The sequence below is a fragment of the Pristiophorus japonicus genome, chromosome X, assembly GCF_044704955.1.
Source record: "Pristiophorus japonicus isolate sPriJap1 chromosome X, sPriJap1.hap1, whole genome shotgun sequence".
NCBI classification, from domain to species: Eukaryota; Metazoa; Chordata; class Chondrichthyes; family Pristiophoridae; genus Pristiophorus; species Pristiophorus japonicus.
In genome coordinates this window covers 15077825-15102538 of record NC_092010.1, presented here as the reverse complement: position 1 = coordinate 15102538, position 24714 = coordinate 15077825, and the positions used below count along the sequence as shown (strand labels likewise).

Sequence of the window (24714 nt, the reverse complement as noted above, 5' to 3'; positions counted from 1 at the left end):
GCTCCAGTGTCCAAAGGACTTCCAAAAGGCGTTTGATAAAGAAAGAAAGACTTGGATTTATATAGCGCCTTTCACGACCACCAGACATCTCAAAGTGCTTTACAGCCAATGAAGTACTTTTGGAGTATAGTCACTGTTGTAATGCCACATAATAGGCTTGCCAGCAAAGCTGAAGCCCATGGAATAAAAAGGACAGTGGCAGCATGGATAAAAAGTTGGATAAGTGACAGGAAATGGAGAGGAGTGGTGAACGGTTGTTTTTCGGACTGGAGGAAAGAGGGGGCTCCACTTAAACCGGACTGGAACCAGTGTCCTGGCAAATCGAATAACTAGGGCAGTAGACAGGGCTTTATAATGAAGGGGGCAGTGGGAGGATTCAGGAAAGAGTAAATTTAAAATCAGTAAGATAAATGTCAAGGCTCTAGAGCAGAGCAGAGTTTTGGGTAAAAATAAGCAGAGTGTGTCAGGAAGGGACCGAGAGAGTAACAAAGGGAATCGGTGACTCAGGCCACATCAGGGAAAAATAGAAAAAAGTCAAAGCTAAAGGCACTATATCTGAATGCGCGAAGCATTCGCAACAAAATAGATGAATTAACAGCGCAGATAGAAATTAATAGGTTTGATCTAATAGCTATTACGGTGAGGTGGCTATAGAGATAGTGGATGCATTGGTTGTCATCTTCCAAAATTCCAGATTTCAGAACAGTTCCCGTGGATTGGAAGGTAGCAATTGTAACCCCGCTATTTAAAAAAGGAGGGAGGGAGAAAACGGGGAACTATCGACTAGTTAGTCTGACATCAGTAGTAGGGAAAATGCCAGAATCAATTGTTAAGAACGTAGTAACAGGGCACTTTGAAAATAAAAATAGGATTGGGCAGAGTCAACACAGATTTATGAAAGGGAAATCATGTTTGACAAATCTGTTAGAGTTTTTTGAGGTTGTAAGTAGCAGAATAGATAAAGGGGAACCAGTGGATGTGGTGTATTTGGATTTTCAGAAGTCATTCGATAAGGTGCCACACAGGAGGTTATTAAACAAAATTAGGGCTCATGGGATTGGGGATAATAGCATGGATTGAGGATTGGTTAACGGACAGAAAACAGAGTAGAAGTAAACTGGTCATTTTCGGGTTAGCAGACTGTAACTAGTGGGGTGCTGCAAGGATCAGTGCTTGGACCCCAGCTATTCACAATCTATACCAATGATTTGGATGAGGGGACCAAATGTAATATATCCAAAGCTAGGTAGGAATCTAAGTTGTGAGGAGGATGCAAAGAGACTTCAAGGGGATATAGACAGGCTAAGTGAGTGGGCAAGAACATGGCAAATGGAATATAATGTGGAGAAATGTGAAGTTATCCACTTTGGTAGGAAAAATAGAAAAGCAGAGTATTTTTAAATGGTGAGAGATTGGGAAATGTTGGTGTTCAGAGGGACCTGGGTGTCCTTGTACACCAATCACTGAAAGTTAACATACAGTACAGCAAGCAATTAAGAGAGCAAATGGTATGTTGGCCTTTTAATACAAGAGGATTGGAGTATAAGAGTAAAGATGTCTTACTGCAATGATATAGGGCCCTGGTGAGACCACACCTGGAGTATTGTGTACAGTTTTGGTCTCCTCACCTAAGAGGGAGTGCAACGAATGTTCACCAGACTGATTCCTGGGGTGGGGGGATTGTCCTATGAGGAGAGATTGAGTAGACTAGGCCTATATTCTCTCGAGTTTAGAAGAATGAGAGGTGATCTCATTGAAACATACAAAATTCTAACAGGGTTTGATAGGATAGATGCAGGGAGTTTGTTTCCCCTAGCTGGGGAGTCTCGAACCAGGGGTAACAGTCTCAGAATAAGGGGTCGGTCATTTAGGACTGAGATGAGGAGAAATTTCTTCACTCAGAGGGTGGTGAATCTTTGGAATTCTCTACCACAGAGGGCTATGGAGGCTCAGTCGTTGAGTATATTCAGGACCAAGATCGCTAGATTTTTGAATATTAAGGGAATCAAGGGATATGAGGAGAGTGCAGGAAAGTGGAGTTTAGGTAGAAGATCAGCCATGATGTCATTGAATGGTGAAGCAGGCTCGAGGGGCCGAATGGCTTACTCCTGCTCCTATTTCTTATGTTCTTATGTTACCTCTCAGAAGTTGCCACTGAGCAGTTCTCTCTTCGTCATCCTTGGTCAATGCCCCAGGCCATCCATTTGCTCCCAAAGTTCCACCTGAGTTACAGACCGCTCACTTGCTCTCTCCCATGTCCATTTCTCGTGTCAACCACTACCTCCAGTCTCCACACACTCTCCTAACCATCCCCTCTCACTCCAAAACCCCAGATCCTGTTATCCGCACATGCTGCACTATCTCCTAGATAGGATATTCCATCGTCGTACTCTCCACTGACCTGGTACATGTTGGCTGTCATATTGTTATGTATCTTGGGCTTTACCAAAGGTAAAACATTTGTACAAGGAACATGTTTGAGAGGCATTCTGAGCTATTCAGGGGAGGCAACAGAGGGAAGGATACATTTACAAAGAGGGAGGGAATAAGCAACACAGTGAAAGATTCACTATAGATTTGTGTATTTATAGAAGTGGGTAGTATTGCTGTGAAATAGACCATCTTTAATTTAGTGGAAACTATTTCAACAAAAAAACAATTCAAGGATTATAATTGGTAAACAACTATTGAAATGTCTTGTGTCTCAATAATAGGTAATCACTATTGTCCTCTTTGGAAGCAAAATGATTGAAAGTACTCTCAATTTTCTCTGATCAGATCTGCCTTTTTTTATTTCTTTGGGTAATGTATCTGGTTATCTCCATTGTTTGTGAAAATATTCTCAACATCTCATACATATTGAGGATTAGTCATTGATTTTTTTTTTATTGTGAAAGACGTGACTTCTATTTATTGCTGAGAATATGGTATTTAATAATGCTCCTGTTATAAAAACAGTGCACTGTTCGATTGACCATGAGAACATGGGAGATTTGCTCGTTACTTTTTTTTAAAAATTAGGATTAGCAGTGGCAACACATTGATGCTTCAGGATATGCAGTAGCAACACCAAGCAGTAGATTGGGAGGTCACGTAGCTTTCTTTAGCGGAGTGGATGGTGCAGCAAGAAGAAGCAGAGTTGTTGGGGCCAAGTTTCGGCCTGAGTTGCTCCTGTTTTTTTGGAGCAACTGGTTTAGAATGGAGTATCTTAGAAATTGCAATTCTCAGCATTTAGTTTGCTCCAGTTCTCGTCAGTTAGAACAGTTTCAGTTTGGAACAGATTTTTTTTTAAAGGGGGCGTGTCCGGCCACTTACGCCCGTTTTGAAAGTTTAGGCAGTGAAAACTTATTCCAAACTAACTTAGAATGGAGTAAGTGTAGATTTTTGTACGCTCAGAAAAACCTTGTCTACACTTAGAAAATCAGGCGTAGGTTACAAATCAGGCGTAGGGAATGGGGGGGGGGTTTAAAGGGAAGTTTACAAACATTAAACACTTCAGTTTTACAAAAAGAGCCATCATCAATAAATAAATGATAAATACATCAATAAATCAACCAATAAATCAATCAAAAAAAATTTATAAAAAATAAATTCAAAAAAAAATCAATAAATAAAACATTTTCTACTTACTGACTGCAGCACCGGGAGTCCTCCAACAGCGTGCTGGGATGGCCCCCCGCCCCCCCACATCCCCCCCCCACAGTGTGTCTCTGTCAGTGTCTCTGTCTGTCTGTGTATGTTTCTCTCACTCTCTGTCTGTCAGTGTCTGCGTTTCTGACAGCGAGGAGGGGTGAGGTAGGGGGAGAGGGGTGAGGTAGGGGGAGAGGGGTGAGGTAGGGGGAGAGGGGGGAGGTAGGGGGAGAGGGGGGAGGTAGGGGGAGAGGGGGGAGGTAGGGGGGTGGGGGGGGTGAGAAGGGAGGGGAGGGGGGGTGAGAAGGGAGGGGAGGGGGGGTGAGAAGGGAGGGGAGGGGGGGTGAGAAGGGAGGGAGGGGGGGTGAGAAGGGAGGGGAGGGGGGGGGAGAAAAGAAGGGGAGAGAGAGAGAGAGAGAGAGAGAGACTGAATGGGCCCAAGACGTCGAGCTTAGGTTTACCGGATTGACAGGTAGGTGGCGTCGGGGGCAGCGGGTGGGGAGGTCAGGTCGGGAGCGGAGCGGAGGTCGGTCGGGGGTGGGGGGGGAAAGGTCGGGAGCGGGGTGGGGGGGGAGCGGGAGTCAAGTTGGGTCCCGGTCCGGAGGAAACAGGAACTGGGCGTGGGAGGCAGCCTTATCGACACAGCCCCATTGAGGCCATTCGGCCAGGGCTTGGGGCTGCGTGCTTCGGGCCCCTCCCACAGTTTTGGGCGCCTGGAGCTACTGCACATGCGCGCCCACTGTAGCGCGCATGTGCAGAGGTCCCGGCACTGTTTTCAGCGCAGGGACCTGGCTCCGCCCACCCACAGCTTGTGCTGATCCGCGCCCAGCTCCAGAGGGTCTGCAGGGAGCCAGAGAATAGGCACGTTTTTTTTCGGCGCACTTTGTGGCGCGATACACGGGCGTCCAGGTCGGGGCTGCGCCGTTCTAGGCGCGGCCCAAAACTTGGGTCCGTTGAGTGGGAGCAGGGTACTTCGCGCCCCCAGCCCCTGAAACGGGTGAAAAGAAAAGCTGAGGATCGGGAATGGTCACATGTGAGGCCTCCGAGCAAGTTGTCTGCCCAGCCACTCAATGGATAATATGTTGGGAACCAAAAAGAACTAGAAACATTACTTTAAAATGGAGCAAAGGAAAAGGAAGTTGAGATAGATGTACATACTTAAATGTGATTGCGGCTGACTGGGTCAGTTTTTATGCAAACTCTTTTTACATAATATTGAATCTTTAAGGTCATGTCTGGTCAAGCTATTTGATAAGTACATTCTACTAAATTTGAATCTGAACCAAGAACGGTGATCTCTCTCATCTGAAATGGCATGTTATTTATGTCAAAATAGCGTAGAGCTACATTAAACACTTTTCCATTTAATTGAGAACTGGTTGTCAGACAGGAAGCAAAGAGTAGGAGTAAATGGGGACTTTGCAGAATGGCAGGCAGTGACTAGTGGGGTACCACAAGGTTCTGTGCTGGGGCCCCAGCTGTTTACATTGTACATTAATGATTTAGACGAGGGGATTAAATGTAGTATCTCCAAATTTGCGGATGACACTAAGTTGGGTGGCAGTGTGAGCTGCGAGGAGGATGCTGTGAGGCTGCAGAGTGACTTGGATAGGTTAGGTGAGTGGGCAAATGCATGGCAGATGAAGTATAATGTGGATAAATGTGAGGTTATCCACTTTGGTGGTAAAAACAAACAGAGAGACAGACTATTATCTGAATGGTGACAGATTAGGAAAAGGGGAGGTGCAACGAGACCTGGGTGTCATGGTACATCAGTCATTGAAGGTTGGCATGCAGGTACAGCAGGCAGTTAAGAAAGCAAATGGCATGTTGGCCTTCATAGCAAGGGGATTTGAGTACAGGGGCAGGGAGGTGTTGCTACAGTTGTACAGGGCATTGGTGAGGCCACACCTGGAGTATTGTGTACAGTTTTGGTCTCCTAACTTGAGGAAGGACATTCTTGCTATTGAGGGAGTGCAGCGAAGATTCACCAGACTGATTCCCGGGATGGTGGGACTGACCTATCAAGAAAGACTGGATCAACTGGGCTTGTATTCACTGGAGTTCAGAAGAATAAGAGGGGACCTCATAGAAAAGTTTAAAATTCTGACGGGTTTAGACAGGTTAGATGCAGGAAGAATGTTCCCAATGTTGGGGAAGTCCAGAACCAGGGGTCACAGTCTGAGGATAAGGGGTAAGCCATTTAGGACCGAGATGAGGAGGAATTTCTTCACCCAGAGAGTGGTGAACCTGTGGAATTCTCTACCACAGAAAGTAGTTGAGGCCAATTCACTAAATATATTCAAAAGGGAGTTAGATGTAGTACTTACTACTAGGGGGATCAAGGGGTATGGCGAGAAAGCAGGAATGGGGTACTGAAGTTGCATGTTCAGCCATGAACTCATTGAATGGCGGTGCAGGCTAGAAGGGCTGAATGGCCTGCTCCTGCACCTATTTTCTATGTTTATAACGGGCTTTTGCCAGCAATCAGACCATTTTTTATACGATTTTCAAGTAAGTATTTGTTAGTGACCCTCTGGTGCTGTGGTTTTATGAAACAGAATCTTTGTTTAAAAATGGCCAGCAATGTGGAAATAAGGTGGCTTTTGGTCCAAATACATAGCTTTCTGGTTCTTGACAATCACTACTGGCAGGGTGGGAAAAGAAAGGCGTTGGAGTCGTGGCAAAGTAACTGAAAAGAGTCCTAATGGACTACTCAGCTTTTTAAGATGCAGTACAGTTGGGAAAAGGCTGTTTGCAGTACAATAACCTGATGTTACATTAAAGAATGCAATCTGTTTGCCAGTCCCACATTTTGTTTTCTCAGGGAGTGCAAGTAAAAGCAGGGCCCAGTGCATCCAGATAGACAAGATCCCGCACTGAATGTAAAAGTAAGAGGGAGTGTCACAATGACCTTGCCCTCCTGAAGCTCGATGAAGTATAAGCGTAGGTATAAAGGGCTCAATTTTCGGGCTCAATTTTCGGCACCAATGGGCGCCATTTTTTTGGCGTCCGCTGATTTTTTTGGCGCAATCTTGATTTTGCAACTTTCCTCAAAGTTTGTACGCCGGCGGATTTTTGTACGCCAGATTTCTTGGCGCAGGTCTGGGTGAAAACTGATTTCCGCACCGTTTTTGGCCATTTAAGTGATTTTCCCCGACACCGATTTTTCTAAGGACGGCGCAGAGTGACCTTAAGTACCAATCAGAAAACCTTGCGTTAAGTTAAGGAAATCGGCACTCGGGTCTGTATCTTTGCGGTTTAGTGTTGCTCATAAAGATAGTTTATAATGATCATGATTAGTACGTTCCTTGCATCTCTCTACATTAAAGATTACTTACTTGTTCTGGTGTTTGGCCCCTGCTCTCTGCCCCGCTGCAACCCCGGGCCGAATGCCCCCTCTCCCACCCCGCTCGGGCCGAATTGTGCCCCCCAGCATGCAACCTTGCACTGAGTGGCCACCCCCCCTTCAATCACAGGCCGAATGCCCCTCCCTCCCCTTCCTGGCCCTGCTGCAATCCCCCCCACCTCTCCTGCTCCCCTGCCGCTGCAAGCCCTGGCCATGGAACTTCAACTTGCAGGTAAGTGGCGCTTCAGCCCTCAGTGTGTCTCTCGTTACCCTGGCAACCTCAGTTTTTGGCGAAGACTGATTTAAACTTGTATGTTTAAGGATCATTCTGGCAACACTCAAATGCTGCTTTATATATTTCTTGGCATTTTCTATACAAACCCACACCCTAGCCAGATAAACAGTAAAAATAAAGAACTGCTGCCCATTATACATGTTGAGATTTATTAATTGATGGAATCTTGCTATTTAACTTCGGGTACCACAGCGCCAAAATGAAATTTTACTTTGCCGAAAGTTTTTTTTCGGCGCAATCGGGCAAAACAAACTAGGCCGTTAATCCTCCTGGGCACCAAAAATTGGCAAAGAGTAAAATTGAGCCCTCTAGTACCTTAAATAGCCACAATTACCTACGCTACTCTTTTGACAACCCACAAAAAAGACCAAAAGTGAGAGAATTTGAAAAGAAGTTCAAGTGGTCATGTCAGATATGGTGAAGTATTATTTGATTTGTTCCTGGGAAATATATGAATAGTGTTTTCTTATCGACTGCAGGTAAATAAATAGCAAGATTCCATAAATGAATAAATCTCAACATGTATACTGGGCAGCAGATCTTTATTTTTACTGTTCATCTGGTTAGGGTGTGGGTTTGTATAGAAAATGCCAAGAAATATATAAAGCAGCACTTGAGTGTTGCCAGAATATTACTTAAACATACAAGTTTAAATCAGTACTATTCATAACCTCGCTCCAAACTTGAATAATGGTGCAGTCCTTTAGAACTTGCTACTTGTTTATAATACAGGTACAATGCCTGTTTTTCAATTTTGAGTATAAACATAAAAATGCAGCTGGTATAAAAACATGCTTTGAGTTCCCATTTGGTCCTTGTGCTCAGCTGTGTCTGCTCGGCTGTATTGTACTTGTTGAGAGATCAGCCAGAATATAATTTATACATTTTTGCTTTCAAAGTTACTTCAGGAAGTGTTGGAGTTCATGCTCTCTCTTGTTCTAATAGTTATACAGACCAATTCTGATTACTCCTTTTTTTGTGAAGGAATTATGCTGGGTATTTCATTCTTAGTAATTTTTACATTGGCGTGAGCCAATTTCTGGAAGTTATGAACACACAGCAGCTGTATGCTGTTACCCTGTTTATAGTCTTTTTTGCTGGGAAATTGCATGATGTAACTTTCATCATTTGCTTGTAAGTTTTATATATTTTCTGTTACAAGCCTTATTTCCATTAGTAAATCTTCAGCTCAAGGGGGAACCCAAGAACTTACCTAAAGATTTCAAAAAATATTTGGAGCGATTTTATTAGTAGCTGGTTCTGGCTGCCCATTTTTGATTTGATTTTCTAGCAGGGTGGAACTTGCTCCTACTCTCTCTTTCTCTCTGTTAAGATGCAATCTTATTAATATGCTGGGCTCTTGGCCACAGGATTACTTTTCTGGTTCAACATTTAGCTGGGGTAATCATGCAAAGCAGAACATGCTTTAATTGCCTCCCAGTTCAACATCACAAATGGAAGATCCTCCCACAGGTATTTCAGGACATTTTCAGAAGTTGGGGCAGATTAGAGACTGACCTGTTTGCCTCTATGGACAACTATGATCTCATGTATTTCTGCGATCGGACCTATGATATTGAAACTGGAAACTGAATGGTCTCTCCTTGGAGACAACAGCTTCTGCGTGCGTTTCTTTTGTTTCACCTGATTCCACGGGTAATTGATTAGATTTAAGCAGACAGTTAAAGTCATACAAGCAACCTCTCATTAGCCCTGCAAACTGTGGCTGTTGTACATCGTGACAACGCCTAGAGGCAGAATTGCACTGCCTCAGATGAGGAACTTCCTTACAGTTGGGGGTGTCAGATATTGCTTGTGGAACCCATATATATTCCAGTTGGCAGCCTGGTTACTGAAAGATTACTGTTAAATTAGGTCCTCTCTTCTGTGGTGGCAGATACCTTGAACAGTTACTATAGAGCAAAAAGGGGAAAAGTCTGCACAATTCTGTTCAGTTATCTCTCCTAATATCCCATATATTCTGGAGTATTGCCAGCATCTGTTCAACATGAATTTGGATCACATCGCAGCGATTTTGTCTTTCACACTATCTCCTTTTGGTTAATTGGAGGATTACTGGCTTATGTCCTGTGTTTGGAGACTATTTCTGATTTCCAATTGGGACCTTAATTTAGTCTTTCACAAGTTAATATTGCCAGTGTTTACGTTCTTACTATACAGTATAAATGCACACGAGGCCCATGCTTGAGAGAAGGTCAGTCTGTGACCTGTCCTTTATTCCTTAGCACTCAAGTGCAGGAAGTGGGTGGAGCTTCCCCTTTTATATCTGAAGGTCCAGGTTAGGAGTGTCTCCCACAAGTTCACCACCTAGTGGTCATTGTTCTCACAGTGTACAATTTAGGTCAGATTATACATGGGTTACAATGCTGGTTGAATACATGACATCACCTCCCTCCCAAAGTCTTATTGGGATCACAGGTTGAGTCTCTCTGGTGGTTTACGCTCTCTTGTAGAGCGCCTGAGTTGGGGCTCCGGTTGTTGGCCTGAATGTCTGCTGTTTGCGGTGCATCAGGCCTGTCCGGACTGCCCACAGTGACTGGGCTCTCCTCCACTTGGTTCCGGTGTTCGGTCACCTGTGGTGTAGTAAACTCTATATCATGTTCTTCCTCTGCTTCTTCTATGGGGTTGCTGAATCTCCTTTTTGTTTGATCCACATGTTTGCGGCAAATTTGTCCATTGGTAAGTTTAACTACCAGAATCCTATTTCCCTCTTTGGCAATCACAGTGCCTGCGAGCCATTTGGGCCCTGCAGCGTAGTTGAGGACAAAAACAGGGTAATTTACATCAATACATCGCGCCCTCGCATTCCTGTCATGGTAGTCATATTGTGACCGGCGCCTGCTCTCAACAATTTCTTTCATGGTGGGGTGTATAAGGGATTAACCGGGTTTTGAGCATCATTTTCATTAGCAGCTCTGCGGGTGGAGCCCCTGTGAGCGAGTGTGGTCGGGATCTATAGGCCAACAGGAGGCGTGATAAGCGGGTTTGTAGGGAACCCCCTTGGATTCTGAGCATCCCCTGTTTGATTATCTGCACTGCTCGTTCTGCCTGGCCGTTTGAGGCCGGCTTGAACGGTGCCGTTCTGACATGGCTAATTCCATTGCCTGCCATGAAGTCCTGGAATTCAGTGCTTGTGAAGCACGGGCCATTGTCGCTGACCAAGATATCCAGTAGACCGTGGGCGGCGAACATTGCCCGTAGACTTTCTACCATGGCAGAGGATGTGCTTGAATTTAAAATGTCACACTCGATTCATTTGGAGTAGGCGTCTACTACAACCAAAAACATTTTTCCCATGGAAGGACCTGCGTAGTCCACATGGATGCGTGACCAAGGCTTGGCGGGCCATGGCCAGGGGTTAAGGGGGGCTTCCCTGGGTGCGTTGCCCAGCTGAGCACACGTGTTGCACCTGCGAACACAAAGTTCCAGATCTGCGTCTATCCCTGGCCATCAAACGTGTGACCTGGCAATTGCCTTCATCATGACAATGCCCGGGTGCTCATTGTGGAGTTCTCTGATGAACACCTCTCTGCTCATCTGGGGCATGACTACGCGGTTTCCCACAGTAGGCAATCGGCCTGAATCGAGAGTTCATCCCTGTGCCTGTGAAATGGTTTAAATTCCTCAGGGCATGCCCTGTACGTGGCTGCCCAGTCCCCATTCAGGACACATTTCTTGACTAGAGACAATAGCGGGTCTCTATTTGTCCAGAATTTAATCTAACGGGCTGTCACGGGTGAGCCTTCGCTTCCGAAAGCTTCAACAGCCATGACCATCTCAGCAGCATGCTCGGTAGCCCCCTCAGTGGTGGCTAGTGGGAGCCTGCTGAGTGCATCGGCGCAGTTTTCGGTGCCCGGTCTGTGCCGAATTGAGTAGTCATAGGCGGCTAACGTGAGTGTCCACCTCTGTATGCGGGCCGATGCGTTTGCATTTATGGCCTTGTTGTCGGTCAAAAGGGACATTAGGGGTTTTTGATCTGTCTCCAGCTCAAATTTCCTGCCAAACAAGTACTGGTGCATTTTCTTTACCACGCCTCCTTTTCTACCATCCCGTAGCCCCTTTCTGCCTGGGACAGACTTCTGGAGGCATAAGCTACCAGCTGTAACTGACCCTTGGCATTCACATGCTGCAACACACACCCGACACCATAGGACGACGCATCGCACGTTAACACAAGTTTCTTACATGGGTCATATAGCGTTAACAGATTGTTGGAACATAACAAATTGCGTGCTCTATTAAAAGCCATTTCCTGGCTGTCCCCCCCCCCCCCAGACCCATTCGCGACCTTTGCGGAGGAGCACGTGTAGCAGCTCTAGCAGCATGCTCAATTTGTGAAGAAAGTTACCAAAATAGTTCAGGAGCCCCAGGAACGAACGCAGTGTTGCGGGGTCTGGGTGCTCTCTGGATCGCTTCCGTCTTGGATGCAGTAGAGCTGATCCCGTCTGCTGCTACCCTCGTCCCCAGGAATTCTACCTCTGGAGCTAGGAAGACGCACTTCGTCTTTTTCAGTCGCAGCCCTACCCGGTCCAGTCTGTGTAGCACATCCTCCAGGTTGTGGAGGTGTTCTTCAGTATCGTAACCCGTGATGAGGATGTCGTCCTGAAAAACCACCGTCCCTGGAATCGACTTGAGGAGGCTTTCCATATTTCGTTGGAAGATCGCGTTGGCCGAGCGAATCCCGAACACACATCTGTTGTACTCAAACAACCCCTTGTGTGTCATGATGGTGGTCAGCTTCTTCGACTCACTCGCCAGCTCCTGGGTCATGTAAGCTGAGGTCAGGTCCAATTTTGAAAAAAGTCTGCCACCGGATAGCGTCGCAAAGAGGTCTCCGCTCTCGGTAGCGGGTACTGGTCTTGGAGTGACACCCGATTGATGGTGGCCTTGTAATCACCACATATCCTGACCGACCCATCCGCCTTGAGCACCGGCACAATCGGGCTCGCCCAGTCACTGAATTCGACTGGCGAGATGATGCCTTCCCTCAGCAGGCGGTCCAATTCGCCTTCTATCTTTTCCTGCATCACGTACGGCACCGCTCTGGCCTTGTGGTGTACTGGCCTGGAGTCCGGGTTTATGTGAATCACTACCTTGGCCCCCATGAAAGTGCCAATGCCGGGATGAAATAATGAGTCAAATTTGTCCAGGATCTGTGAGCATGATACTCGCTCCACAGAGGAAATTGCATTGACATCGCCCCATTTCCAGTTCATGACAGCAAGCCAACTCCTCCCCAGCAGTGCGGGACCGTCCCCCGGGACAACCCAGAGTGGCAACCTGTTCTCCGAATCTTTGTGGGTCACGACTACCGTGGCACTGCCTAGCACCGGAATGATCTCCTTTGTGTATGTCCGTAGCTGTGCATCAATCGGCGATAATTTTGGCCTCCTGGCCTTGGACGCCCACAACTTTTCAAACTGTTTGATACCCATCAGGGACTGGCTGGCCCCCGTGTCTAGCTCCATTGATACTGGGATGCCATTGAGGAACACTTTCATCATTATCGGTGGCGTCCTGATGTATGAACTGTATACGTGCTCGACATGAACTCGCTGAACTTCAGCTTCCAGCGATTTCCCCCAGCGTTCATTTCTGCAGGTATTTTGCTCATCTCTGCAAACTCCAGCTGAGTGTGTGCCTCAACGCCTCCAACATGAGCTGCTGTTGGAAACTAAAGGTCCCTTGCCAGTCGATCGTCCCTGACGGCCCCTGTGATTGTCCTTGAATGCGCCATTAACAGGTGTTGATGGCCCCATTACTGGCCGCATTGTCCCTTGCAATGGCGTGAATCGCTGTTCAGCTTGCCATTGTCTCTGTCGAACTACCCCTCTGGGTTCGACTACATGTTGGGGCATGCCCAATTGCCCTTGTCTGCCTGGAGAACTGTGTGTTGCTTTAACAATGTTGAATCTCTGTCCTAACCATTCCTTAACACAGTACCCCTCGTCTGTTCTGCTAGTGGCCATGCTCGCGTGGTTTCAATCTCAGTTTCTTGTCGCCATTGATACGTCCTTACTATACAGTATAAATGCACACGAGGCCCATGCTTGAGAGAAGGTCAGTCTGTGACCTGTCCTTTATTCCTTAGCACTCAAGTGCAGGAAGTGGGTGGAGCTTCCCCTTTTATATCTGAAGGTCCAGGTTCGGAGTGTCTCCCACAAGTTCACCACCTTGTGGTCATTGTTCTCACAGGGTACAACTTAGGTCAGATTATACATGGGTTACAATGCTGGTTGAATACATGACAGAACGTGTGCGGTTAAGTTTCTTATTTGGAAAACTGTACTGGTTAATGTTATTTCAGCTTGTCGGGTTAGTGAATTGTAAGGCATTGTAGATTCGTCGTATCTGATTTGGTGTTTTGCTAGGGCAGTTTTAGGAATTTAACCAAAGTGTATACCTGAGGGTGCTTCTCCATTTCATTCCGATGAAAACATTGTCCCATTGTTTTGTTAACCATTACATAAGTCAGAACTTCTTTTCCACTATGTAGATGCTCCGAGAGCACCAAGGTTTGATGTGTCCCAGACACAGATTGATTTTGATGCTTGACCGAGCTGTAGTTCACTTGATGACAGTAAAACAATTATCTGAATATTTAGTTAATATTGTTCAATTCAGTATTAAGTTGCAAAACTGTTGGCACAGCTTTAGTTGTCTTAATCATACTAATATCTGTTGCTCACCAGCAGAAATGGAAGTGAAAAAATGTTGCAGAGTAGATTAGAGTCCAGTCTAACTTCATTCTTCAGAGGTTGCTGTTTTGTAACTGCAGACAAGCCTCATAGTGCTCAATATAGGAGGCTGCTCAACTGAGGTCATGTGGCAGACTCTGCCCACAGGGCGTTTCAGATTTAGCTGCATCTTTAAAAAGAAGTATTTGGCAGCTGACTTGGAAAAGATTATTTAATAGTGTGTAGTGGGGCAATGTGGGTGAGTTGCAATGTGTAACGTATACCAGAGGAGTGTTGGCATATTTTGCATAACTCGAACCAAGAACGAGAATAGCCTTTGGGTCTGTGTGAGAGCCATGCAATTGTGGATGGTAGTTTGTTGCAAGAGGTGTCAAACCTGCAGAATCTGTGTATGTGCTCGTGCTCACTGAGAACTATTACAGGATCAATACTCTCTGTATGTCTTTAATTTAGAATTGCCATTAATGTTATGCCATGTCTAACCATGAGACTGAATAATATACATGCTCCACACTGCAGCAAAATTAAGGGGTGGTACAAGGCAGTAAATAAATCTGGAATAAAAAGCTAGTATCAATAATGGTGACCATGAAACAACTGGATAATTGTAAAAACCCATCTGGTTCACTAGTGTCCTTGTAGGGAAGGAAATCTGCTGCCCTTACCCGGTCTGGCCTATATGTGACTCCAGACCTACAGCAATGTGGTTGACTCTTAACTGCCCTCTGTGGTTCAAGAATGTTAGATCTCTTAATTTCCAATGAAATACGAACTCCGGTTGTAGTTTTAATGTAATTTTATTCTGGCAGCAGCAACAAGCTTCTGGCTTTAAGCCAGACCTTTGTCCTTCTGAGACCACATGGCCAAAATGGCTGTACTTATACCTGGTTCAATTTACAGAAAATAATTCACCTTCTTTGACCTTATTGGCTCATTTGATAGTCTGTTAACCTTTAATTGGCTCGCTACCCAAGGTCCTAAAATGTCAAGTTGATTGATGACTTAATGCAACATGCTGAGTTACACGTAGCAGCTTTGACTTGGGGTCTGTGAATTTTCACAAAACTGCAGCCAGGCTGCAGAGCTTGAATTCTCTATCAATCCCCCCTTTTATTCTTTCACAAACTGAATCATAAAACATCAGCTGTCACTGGTTAAACATTCTACAAAATAATTTCATATATGTTAATCGAGTTTCCTTCTAAAATTTGTTGATGTGTTTCGCCACATGTCCGGACTAGTAACTTCCACACAAATTTACACCAACCCGAGTTCCATCGTGGCCACAATGGAAGTCTGGTTTTAGTAGGTTAATTAACCTTATTCCAATTTAATCCAAATCAATATCTTAATTCAACCAGTAAACAACCTTCTCTTAAGCATAACATACCCCTGTGCCACGTACAGACGGTCTGCTGGGACCTGCAAGGTGTCTCACCTGCGGGACAGCAGCTACAGCCGCCTGGTCGCAACAACATTTAATCAACATAAACAAACAATATAAAAGTAAAATAATTACAACAAATAGAATTAAACCTTCCACCAATGAAGTTCCTATTGAACCTAGCCATTCAGTGGCTCCGCTCCACAAAGTGAATGATGGGGGTTGCTTAAGTTTTTCTACCTCCTTTTGGATATGCTCCGCTAAGTGGGTAATTTCTTCGGAGCTATCTGGGATATATGTGCAACACTCAGTTCCAAGTAGGGTGCAAGTACCTCCCTTTTCAGCCAGGATGTAATCAAGGGCCAGTCTATTCTGTAGGGCTACTGTGCGGATTGCTACCATTTCTGCATTGATTTTAACTAGGGCCTCTGAGGTATCATTGGCTACCCGTTCCACAACGGATGCCATGTTAATGGATTCCCTTGCCAGTTTGGCGGTCCCATACCTGGGGATCAGAATGGCAAAGAACCTCTCTGTTTCTGTGATAGCTCTCTTAGGACGGTGTAAATGTTCCGACAGTGACTTTATATGATACATATAAGGCACAATGTAGGCTAAATAGCAGGATCCCGTCCAATTCTGGGACAGCCAAGGGTAGGCCTTGTGGCCACACACCCAATAGGTGCCATTATAGGCAATGAATGTTAGCTGTTTCTTTGTCAGCAACACTCCGGGGCCTGTCCAGGCTTTTCCATCTGTTTTATTCAGAATCCCCGTTACGTTAAGAATTCCCACATCGGCCCAGTTTGGACGGTTCCGTGGCTTGATTATATTATAATTCCGGGAGCAGTTACTATACCCCATATTTTGGCCTCCTTTGATGTTTCTAATCAGACAGACTGATTCCCCCGGTCTTCCTATTCCCGTTGTATTAGTGATAATAAAAAATGGGGGCCGTTTGGAATTATTGTAGCATGGTTGGTATCCCCCTTCAAAAGTAGTCAGATTGTAACCTGCTGACTTCCATTTACGTGCCCAGTTTTCCGTATCCTGAAGCGCCTTGCCTGTTTTGTTTTGATTAATTATCCACTCAGCCATTTCCGAGATATTCAAGGGAACTGGCCTCCAGGGAATCCCTTCCTTTGAGTGAATAGGAATATGCGCACACACCCAACAACTAGAAATGTTACCTTGTTTGTCATAAATGTATGACATATATAAAAAGGTATTTACATGTAATTCCCTTGGTACTCTACTATTTCCCTTTGGTGCAGAGGGTCGGCTAGTAAGAAGTAGGCCTATGGCTAGAATACCTACAATCAGTAATACAGTAAATTTATACATTTTGGCAAAAAGTAATTGTCCTTATTAGATTTCAGCTTCAGTTACGGGTGCTCGTTTAACGTGTGAAGCGTGGATCCAGTCTTTCTTTCCTTGGACTTTAACAGCTGCCTGGGTGGTCAATAACACTTGATAAGGTCCCTCCCACTTGGCACCCAAAGGTTCTTTATGCAACTTTTTCACATACACCCAGACTCCCGGGATGATGTCATGTCCTCCTTCGGGTGGATTACCCCAAGCTGCTGATACCTGTCGGGAAACAGAACTAATAGCTTGGTTAGGTTCTGACAGTATGATAACAAAGTGTCACTCATTAAGTGAACATCAGCTTTCCGTAAATCAATAGTTCCTGGCAGCGACATGATTCTTCCTGTTATAATTTCAAATGGGCTTAGACCTGTAGTTCTGTTCAGGGTTGCCCTAATGCTACATAGCACTATTGGTAGTGCCTGGGGCCATGGTGTTCCTTCTTGGTGATATTTGGCAAGCTGTTGTTTCAGAGTTCGATTCATTCGCTCTACTTGTCCTGATGATTGTGGATGATAAGGACTGTAAATCCCACGTAATGTTCAGTAACCTACAGACTTCTTGGCAGACAGCACCTGTGAAGTGTGTTCCCTGATCTGAGTCAATGTTACTCGGGACTCCCCATCGGGGAATGTAATCCTTACACAAGACCTTTGCAGTGTGATTGGCTGTGGCTCTTTTCGTTGGGACAGCTTCTACCCATCTAGAGAATCTGTCGACCATGACAAGAATGTTAGTGTATCCTTGGCATGAAGGAAGAGATATATAATCAACCTGCAGATGCTGGAATGGTCCGACAAGGGCAGGGGGCCTCAGTTGGGGCATTACCGTGATGGGTCCAGAATTATTTTTCTGGCAGACCACACAGCGGTCTGTTACCAGCTGGGCATGTTTTTTAAATCCCCAACCCCACCAGCTTTTCTGGAACCGTGCCGTCATCTGTTGTGAGGCCAAGTGTCCCCACGAGTGGATCTGTTGGGCTAAAAAAGGCATCAGCGCTTGTGGCGCGACTGGCTTGTCGGTAACTCTTTGTCTCCAGACACCATCTTCGCATAGCTTAATTCCTGCCTCAATCCATGTCCATTTTTCCTCTCGGGAGCACTCGCCTTGCATTATTTGAAGGTCTTGTGTCAGAGTCCTGAGTGCTTTCAATCTGCACATCTGTGTTGGTTCTTCTGGAGGAGCGCCCTGTGAGGCGGCATCTTTAGCTGCCTGGTCGGCTAGGGCATTTCCCTGTGCTTCTGTGGTATTTTCCTTGGTATGGGCCTTACACTTCAGGATGGACACTTCCTGAGGTAATTGTATGGCCTCCAGTAAGTCTCGGACTTCTTTTCCATTTCGGATAGGTGTACCAGCAGCAGTGAGGAATCCTTTTTTCCGCCATAACAGACCAAAGTCGTGAGCGACTCCAAAAGCATAACGCGAATCTGTGTAGACATTAGCTGTCTGTCCTTCTGCTATTCGACATGCTTCTGACAGGGCCCATAACTCGGCCTGTTGTGCTGATGTTCCTGAGGGTAAACATCCTTTTGCCACTACCTCATATAAGGTTGTAACTGCCCATCATGCTTTTCTGGTACCATTGTCAACAAAGGAGGAACCATCTGTAAACAGGATGAGGTCTGCTCCTCTGCTGCTAAGGCTGCTTCTTCTGTTTCTTTTAAAATCTCCACGCAGTCATGCTCTTCACATTTCCCCCCTCTTGCTCCCTCGATTCTGACATCGGGAGCATAGTTGTGGGATTAACCGGGCTGGCCCGGACGTTATGGAGATTAGGAGCTTCCAAAACTGCTGTCCAGCGGGTCCATCTAGCTGCCATCACCTGAGACATTCTATTCATAGACAGCAAAGCGTGTACGGTGTGGGGACACTTGACAATCAGCTTTTGGTCGAGGACTAGACCCGCAGTGATCATTACCGCTCGACATGTAGCTTCCATGTCCCTTAGGCAACTTCCCCATCCGAGGGCTACCGCATCCAGTTTTGCCGAATAATAGCCAATAGGCCTTTGCCGATCCCCATGTTCTTGTGTCAGTATAGTTGTCATATATCCTTCTTTTTCATGGACAAACAGGGTAAATGGCTTACCACTGTCGGGGATTCCCAGAGCTGGTGCCAAACACAAAGCCTTTTTCAAACTCAGGAAGGCCTCTTGCTGTTCCTTAGTGAGGGTGATGGCTTCTTTAGAGGCACGTTTCCCCTTTAAAATATCATTCAATGGCTGAGCAAGCTGTGAGAAGGAGTCAATCCAATTTCTGTTAAAGTTACACAATCCCAAAAAAGACCTTAGTTCCTGAATTGTGGCGGGGTTTTTAGCAGCCCGAATGGCTGCAGTTCTATCCTGGGTAAGTTCTCTCTTTTCTTGTGAAATCTTTTGTCCCAGGTATACAACCTCTTCTTGGATATTTGTGCTTTGTCGATGCTGGCTTTATGGTCCTTTCAGCCAAAGGTGGTCCAGCAAAGCTCGTAAATCTTGTTCGTGCTGTTCTTCTGTGTTTGAAGCTAGCAGGATATCGTCTACATATTGGATGACTGTGGATGACAGGGGAGGTAATTCTCGCAAATGGCTTTGTAAAGCCATGTGGAATACCGTAGGGCTGTTGTGGAAACCCTGTGGTAACCGGGTCCAAGTATACTGTTGTCCTTGGACCGTGAAAGCAAACCACTGTCGAACCTCCGGTGCCAGAGGCACTGACCAAAATCCGTTGGCCATATCTATAACCAAGAAATATTTATGTTCCGGTTTGAGGGCATTAAAAATGGTGGCGGGATCTGCGACCAAAGGAGCTTTTTGATCAATACACTGGTTAGCTTTCCTATAATCGACAGTCAAACGCCAAGTCTCATTAGACTTCTGTACCGGCCACACGGGACTATTGGAGGAGCTATGCATTTTAATAAGCACCCCTTGTTTCTCCAATTGCTGAATAACCGGTAAGATTCCCGCGATGGCAGTTGGACTGATGGGATACTGTTTAGTGCATGGAGGCTTGGTCCCAGTAAATGACGCAGGCTCCATCTGGAGTAGGCCACAATCGTTCTTATCTTTAGCCCATATCGGGTGTTCCTTCAATTCTTCTTTCTTCAAAGTTCTAATTGACCATGTCACCCGACCATCCTCGAAATGCAATGATGAATCTACTTGGATTAGAACGTCCATTCCCAAAAAGGGTTGATCTACTGGGCCTATCCAGACCGGCGTGGTTAGTTCATGTGGACCCAGCCCTATAAGTACCGGTGTTGTCCTTTTAATTTCCATTTTATGGCCCCCAACTCCATAGGCTGTACGTGCCCTACCATCCAACGGCAAAAAGTCTCCATATTGTAGGGGTAAGCATGTTAATTCCGCCCCTGTGTCTAAAAGACAGTCCACATCCTTATCGCCCACCCTTACAGTTATATATAGCCCATCTCCCCTTTGTTGTATTAGTGCGAGGAGGTGGACCAGGGTGGGCTCTAATTGTTTTTTGCTATCCCAAGTAACTCCTTCTGTTGTTGTATTGTCAGTCGCTTAAATGCTTCTATGAGGTTGTTATCTTGTGACAAGTCTGGTTTGTTGGCTGAATTGTATCCCTGGCTGCATCCTCTTCCCCGGCCACAACCTTGCTGTTTTGCCCTGCACGTCTTGGCCCAGTGACCTTCTTTCTCACAATAATGACATTTTCCGGGTAATTTTCCAAATGACTGTTTATCGGAATCCTGGGATTTCCATCCCATAGCCTGTACAGTCGGATTTTAGCTCCCATATCCCGATCTAATTGGTTACATCGATCCACCAATGCCGCAAAGGTAGTTCCTCTACCTTCCCAGTCCTGTAACACTACCTTAAGCATTTTGGACAGTTCTGGCTTTAGACCTGCCACGAAAGCTGCTTTCAGGGGTCCTGGTTCAATTTACAGAGAAGAACTCGCCTTCTTTGACCTTATTGGCTCATTTGATAGTCTGTTAACCTTTAATTGGCTCGCTATCCAAGGTCCTAAAATGTCAAGTTGATTGATGACTTAATGCAACATGCTGAGTTGCACATAGCAGCTTTGACTTGGGGTCTGTGAATTTTCACAAAACTGCAGCCAGGCTGCAGAGCTTGAATTCTCTATCAAAGAAGGCGTCTCACCACCACCTCCTCTAGGGCAATTAGGGATAGACAATAAATGCCGGCCTTGCCAGCGATGCCTACATCCCAAGAATTAATTTTTTTTAAGTAAGTAGGTAATTTTGCAAGGCCCATTGTTGGTGTGGAGCCTCGCTCGTGGCTGGTGTGGGTTACATAATTGGGGCTAAACTATTGGAGCTCTATCTCTGACCCACCCTCCTATCTAGTGAGACTCCACACCAGCATCAAACCTCATAAAATCACCCCTTTAAATATTTGAGCAGTTCTGATGATGAAATCTGATCAAAGCTCAAGTGGATAAGAATATTGTCACGATCCCAGGTTTAGTTGCTCTTTGTATCTAAGCATATTTTTTTGATCTGTCAGCACCTAGTGCAGCCAGCTACAGAAAAAGGTTCCCTTTACTCTGATGCAGCCTCAGCAGAGCATGTCCATACTGCACAAGTGTGACATTTCCACCTCCTGCAGCATCTTGTAATCTCTGAGTGAAATTGGCCTTTTTTTATAAAATTGAGAAAGTAAGGTCCGTGGTGTAGATGGCTATGCATGTCTCAGTGCTTGACTGAGCTAGGGTTTGTCTGGCGGCAGTGCATGACTCAGTGTCTTTTTTTTTTAATTATTCATTTGGATGTGGGTGTCACTGGCATTTATTGTTCATCGCTAATTGCTCTTGAGAAGGTGATGGTGAGCTGCCATTTCAGAGTCAACCACATTGCTGTGGGTCTGGAGTCACATATAGGCCAGACCGGGTAAGGACGGCAGATTTTCTTCCCTGAAGGACATTAGTGAACCAGATGGGTTTTTATGACAATCTGGTAGTTTCATGATTCACCATTACTAATACTAGCTTTTTATTCTAGATTTATTTAATTAACTAACTGAATTTAAATTCCCCAGCTGCTGTGGTGGGATTTGAACTCATGTCCCTGGATCATTAATCCACGCCTCTAGTTTCCTAGTCCAGTGACATAATCACTGTGCCACCATTCCCTCACCTTGTCTGGTGGCCGTGCATGTCTTGGTGACTAGGTAAATCGGGAAGTAGTGCTTAAATTTTGCGAAGCGTGGGTTTTAAAAGGCTGTAGAAGCTGTGAAGTAAGGAATTTCAGTATTGTGAGGGACTCGCAAATAATAAGTTGGGGTAGAAAAATCTGATGAGTCTTCATTTTAACAGTGAGGACCTAGGGAGGAGCAACACATCGCTTGGAATATTTGCAGCTTAGGAGGAACAGGAAAGGAAAGTTCATAACAGCTGACCATATAGAATTAAAATGCAGAGATGAGGAACGTTGCACTGGAGAGCAAGAGATTTGAGACGAGGATTAGATCTTGGACAGCCAGCTTTTGCTTGTATCCTGTCCAGACATTTGTTAGAAAAGAAAAGCACCCAGTTTTCAAGTCTGGAAAGGACTTGAGTTTTATAGAGTTGTTGAAGGGAACAAAAAAACAATTTTCATTTGGGACAGTTTTATGCTGTGGACTCTCAGAATCTGCATTGAAACTATCCAAACACGTTTAGATCCTTGCAACTGGCAGAAAGGAGAGTCTTCCATTCCATTATTCTGGACTGGAGCCTGTGTTGCACTTCAGAGGGTCACAATTTGTTGCCGATGCAAAACATTCTTTTTATAAAAATGGGAGGAGGTCAGTCACTTTCTTTTTTTGTGGACCTTGGCAAGGAGCCAGGGAATTTCCAACACCTGGCAAGCTTCAGAGAAACCATTAACCACTAATTGACCTCAGCAAATGTCTATTTTAAGCAATTAGACTTTGTGGCATTAAAGGCAAGTTACATATAGCTGAACTTAAGTAGCAGAATAATGTGTTGTATGTTATAGATTAACAATCTTCTCTTTATCCTCTGACCTACTGTAGCAGATTCACTAGTTCAAGTTCCAAGCTGCTTAAAAATACTTTCCACAGGTTGTATGAGTGGAAATTATTATTTTTTCATCTGGTTAATTATTTATGATGTTTAAGCTGCTCTTGCACACAACAGATACAATTTTCTCACCATGCAACAAGTTATTTCATACTATAGCATTCCCGTCAATCAAGTGAACATGGTTTCTGGTTTACACAGCTTTGGGGGACAGCAGAGGTTCAAATAGTTTGACTATTCCAACATGTCGTCATTGTACAGCAGTCATGTACTTTTATTTAAAATATATGAAGTATAATTGGGGGGAAAAAACAGTCTGCTGTTAGAAAATGCTACGGGTAAGCATTTCTGCCATTCATTTATTTGTTATTTTTAAAAAACAAAATAGCCTACTCTTGTTCCTATGTTCTTATAAAACACTCCAGGCTGAATTTACAGCATATGGCTCCATGAGATAATGCAATATTGTCATATTGTAGAAATGTCTGTCTCAAGCCAGAATCCTAAATGTAGGAATGAAGGGGACAAGCCAAAAAATAAATACTCATTTTGGAAGCGGCCTGAAATGTCTGAATATTTGAGCTACTGATTTTACAGGATGGGGGAGGGGAATGGTGGGGGGGGCCACGGAGAGGGTAGAAGAGTTTTCAAAGGGTCGTCGACGCAAAACGTTAACTCTGTTTCTCTCGCCACAAATGCTGCCTGACCCGCTGAGATTTCCAGCATTTTCTGTTTTTATTCCAGATTCCAGCATCTGCCGTATTTTGCTTTTGTAGAAGAGTTTTGGACTGGTTTAAATGATGCAGTTGCTGTAAATTTTGCATGCATGGCATTTAGAAGAGCTCCGATTAATTAAATGAGTGTTGGTTTAGTTGTACATACCATTCATGTTCCCAGGTTCAGGGTGCTTTGTTGGTAATGGGTGTAGTGTGAAGTTGGTAAAGGAGGCTATGGTTTTGTGTCTCAAATACTGAGCTCTACAGTGCTGGCTCTCTAGCTGTCTGTACTGCACATCAATAAATGGCTGTAACACGAAAGAAAGTTTTGGACGGTTACATTCCTCTTCACTTAAATGTTTCCCTTTTTTCTGCCCAGTCATTTTAACAGATGAAGAAGTTCAAAGGAAAAAGGAGATGATTTTAAAACGTAAAGAAGAAGAAGCAGTAAAGGAGGCCAAGAAGCCAAAGTTGTCAGATGAACAAGAAAAACTAATTGACTTATTGATTGACGCACACCATAAAACATATGATTCAACGTATTCGGACTTCAACCACTTCAGAGTATGTATTGTCTGTACAATCTGGACCAAGAGCAGGCACTCCACAAAAATTGTGATTGCTCACAGTGTAAAAATATTTTCGGATAAATATAGGGAAAGTTAGTGCTTATAACTCGGATAAAAGGCAAAATCTGTCAGGACTTGGTATCGAACTGTACATTTCCACACTCGAGCATTGCACACTGACCTGGGGAAGGCGGGAGTTTGGAGGAGGCAAGACTTGAAATTTTGTTGGAAATCAGTTTTGCGTGAAGACTTGGTAATTTTTTCAAATTAGTATTCTTTTTTTTAAAAAAAAAGTTTTAAAGCATTTTTCTTTTCTTCTCAATATTAAAAACACTGTTGCAATACGTAGTGAGTGATATGGGCCGCGATTTCTCCTACCGTGGCGGATCCCGACCCCGCCGCTGGCTCCAGCCCACTGTCTGAAACGATTTTACCCTGATTGGGCTTGTTAAGCCTGCCCAGCGTGCTTGCTGGCCAATTGAAGGAAGCGGGTCTGATGATGTCATTTGATGATGGAGTCATCAGCCGGTTTCCTTAAAGGGACCATACGGAAATTTATTTTGATATTGAGGTGCTGCAAATACTGACAAGCACTGCACAAAGGTGCATAGCTGCACCCAGGCTCTCCCATGACTCCCTCCATATGCTTATGGAGGAAGTTGCAGCAGGCTGGGAGGTTCTCTTCCCT

At 44.9% G+C, this 24714-nt stretch overlaps 1 protein-coding gene across 2 annotated transcripts in view; it reads left to right on the top strand.

Moving 5' to 3' along the window:
* The window catches only part of LOC139240900 (vitamin D3 receptor B-like), a 163102-nt gene that overhangs the window by 82206 nt on the left and 56182 nt on the right, over window positions 1-24714 (top strand). For both annotated transcript variants that reach the window (XM_070869406.1, XM_070869407.1), the window contains exon 4: window positions 23837-24021. In XM_070869406.1, the coding sequence (XP_070725507.1) occupies window positions 23837-24021 (185 nt within the window). The remainder of the gene's footprint in view (window positions 1-23836; window positions 24022-24714) is intronic.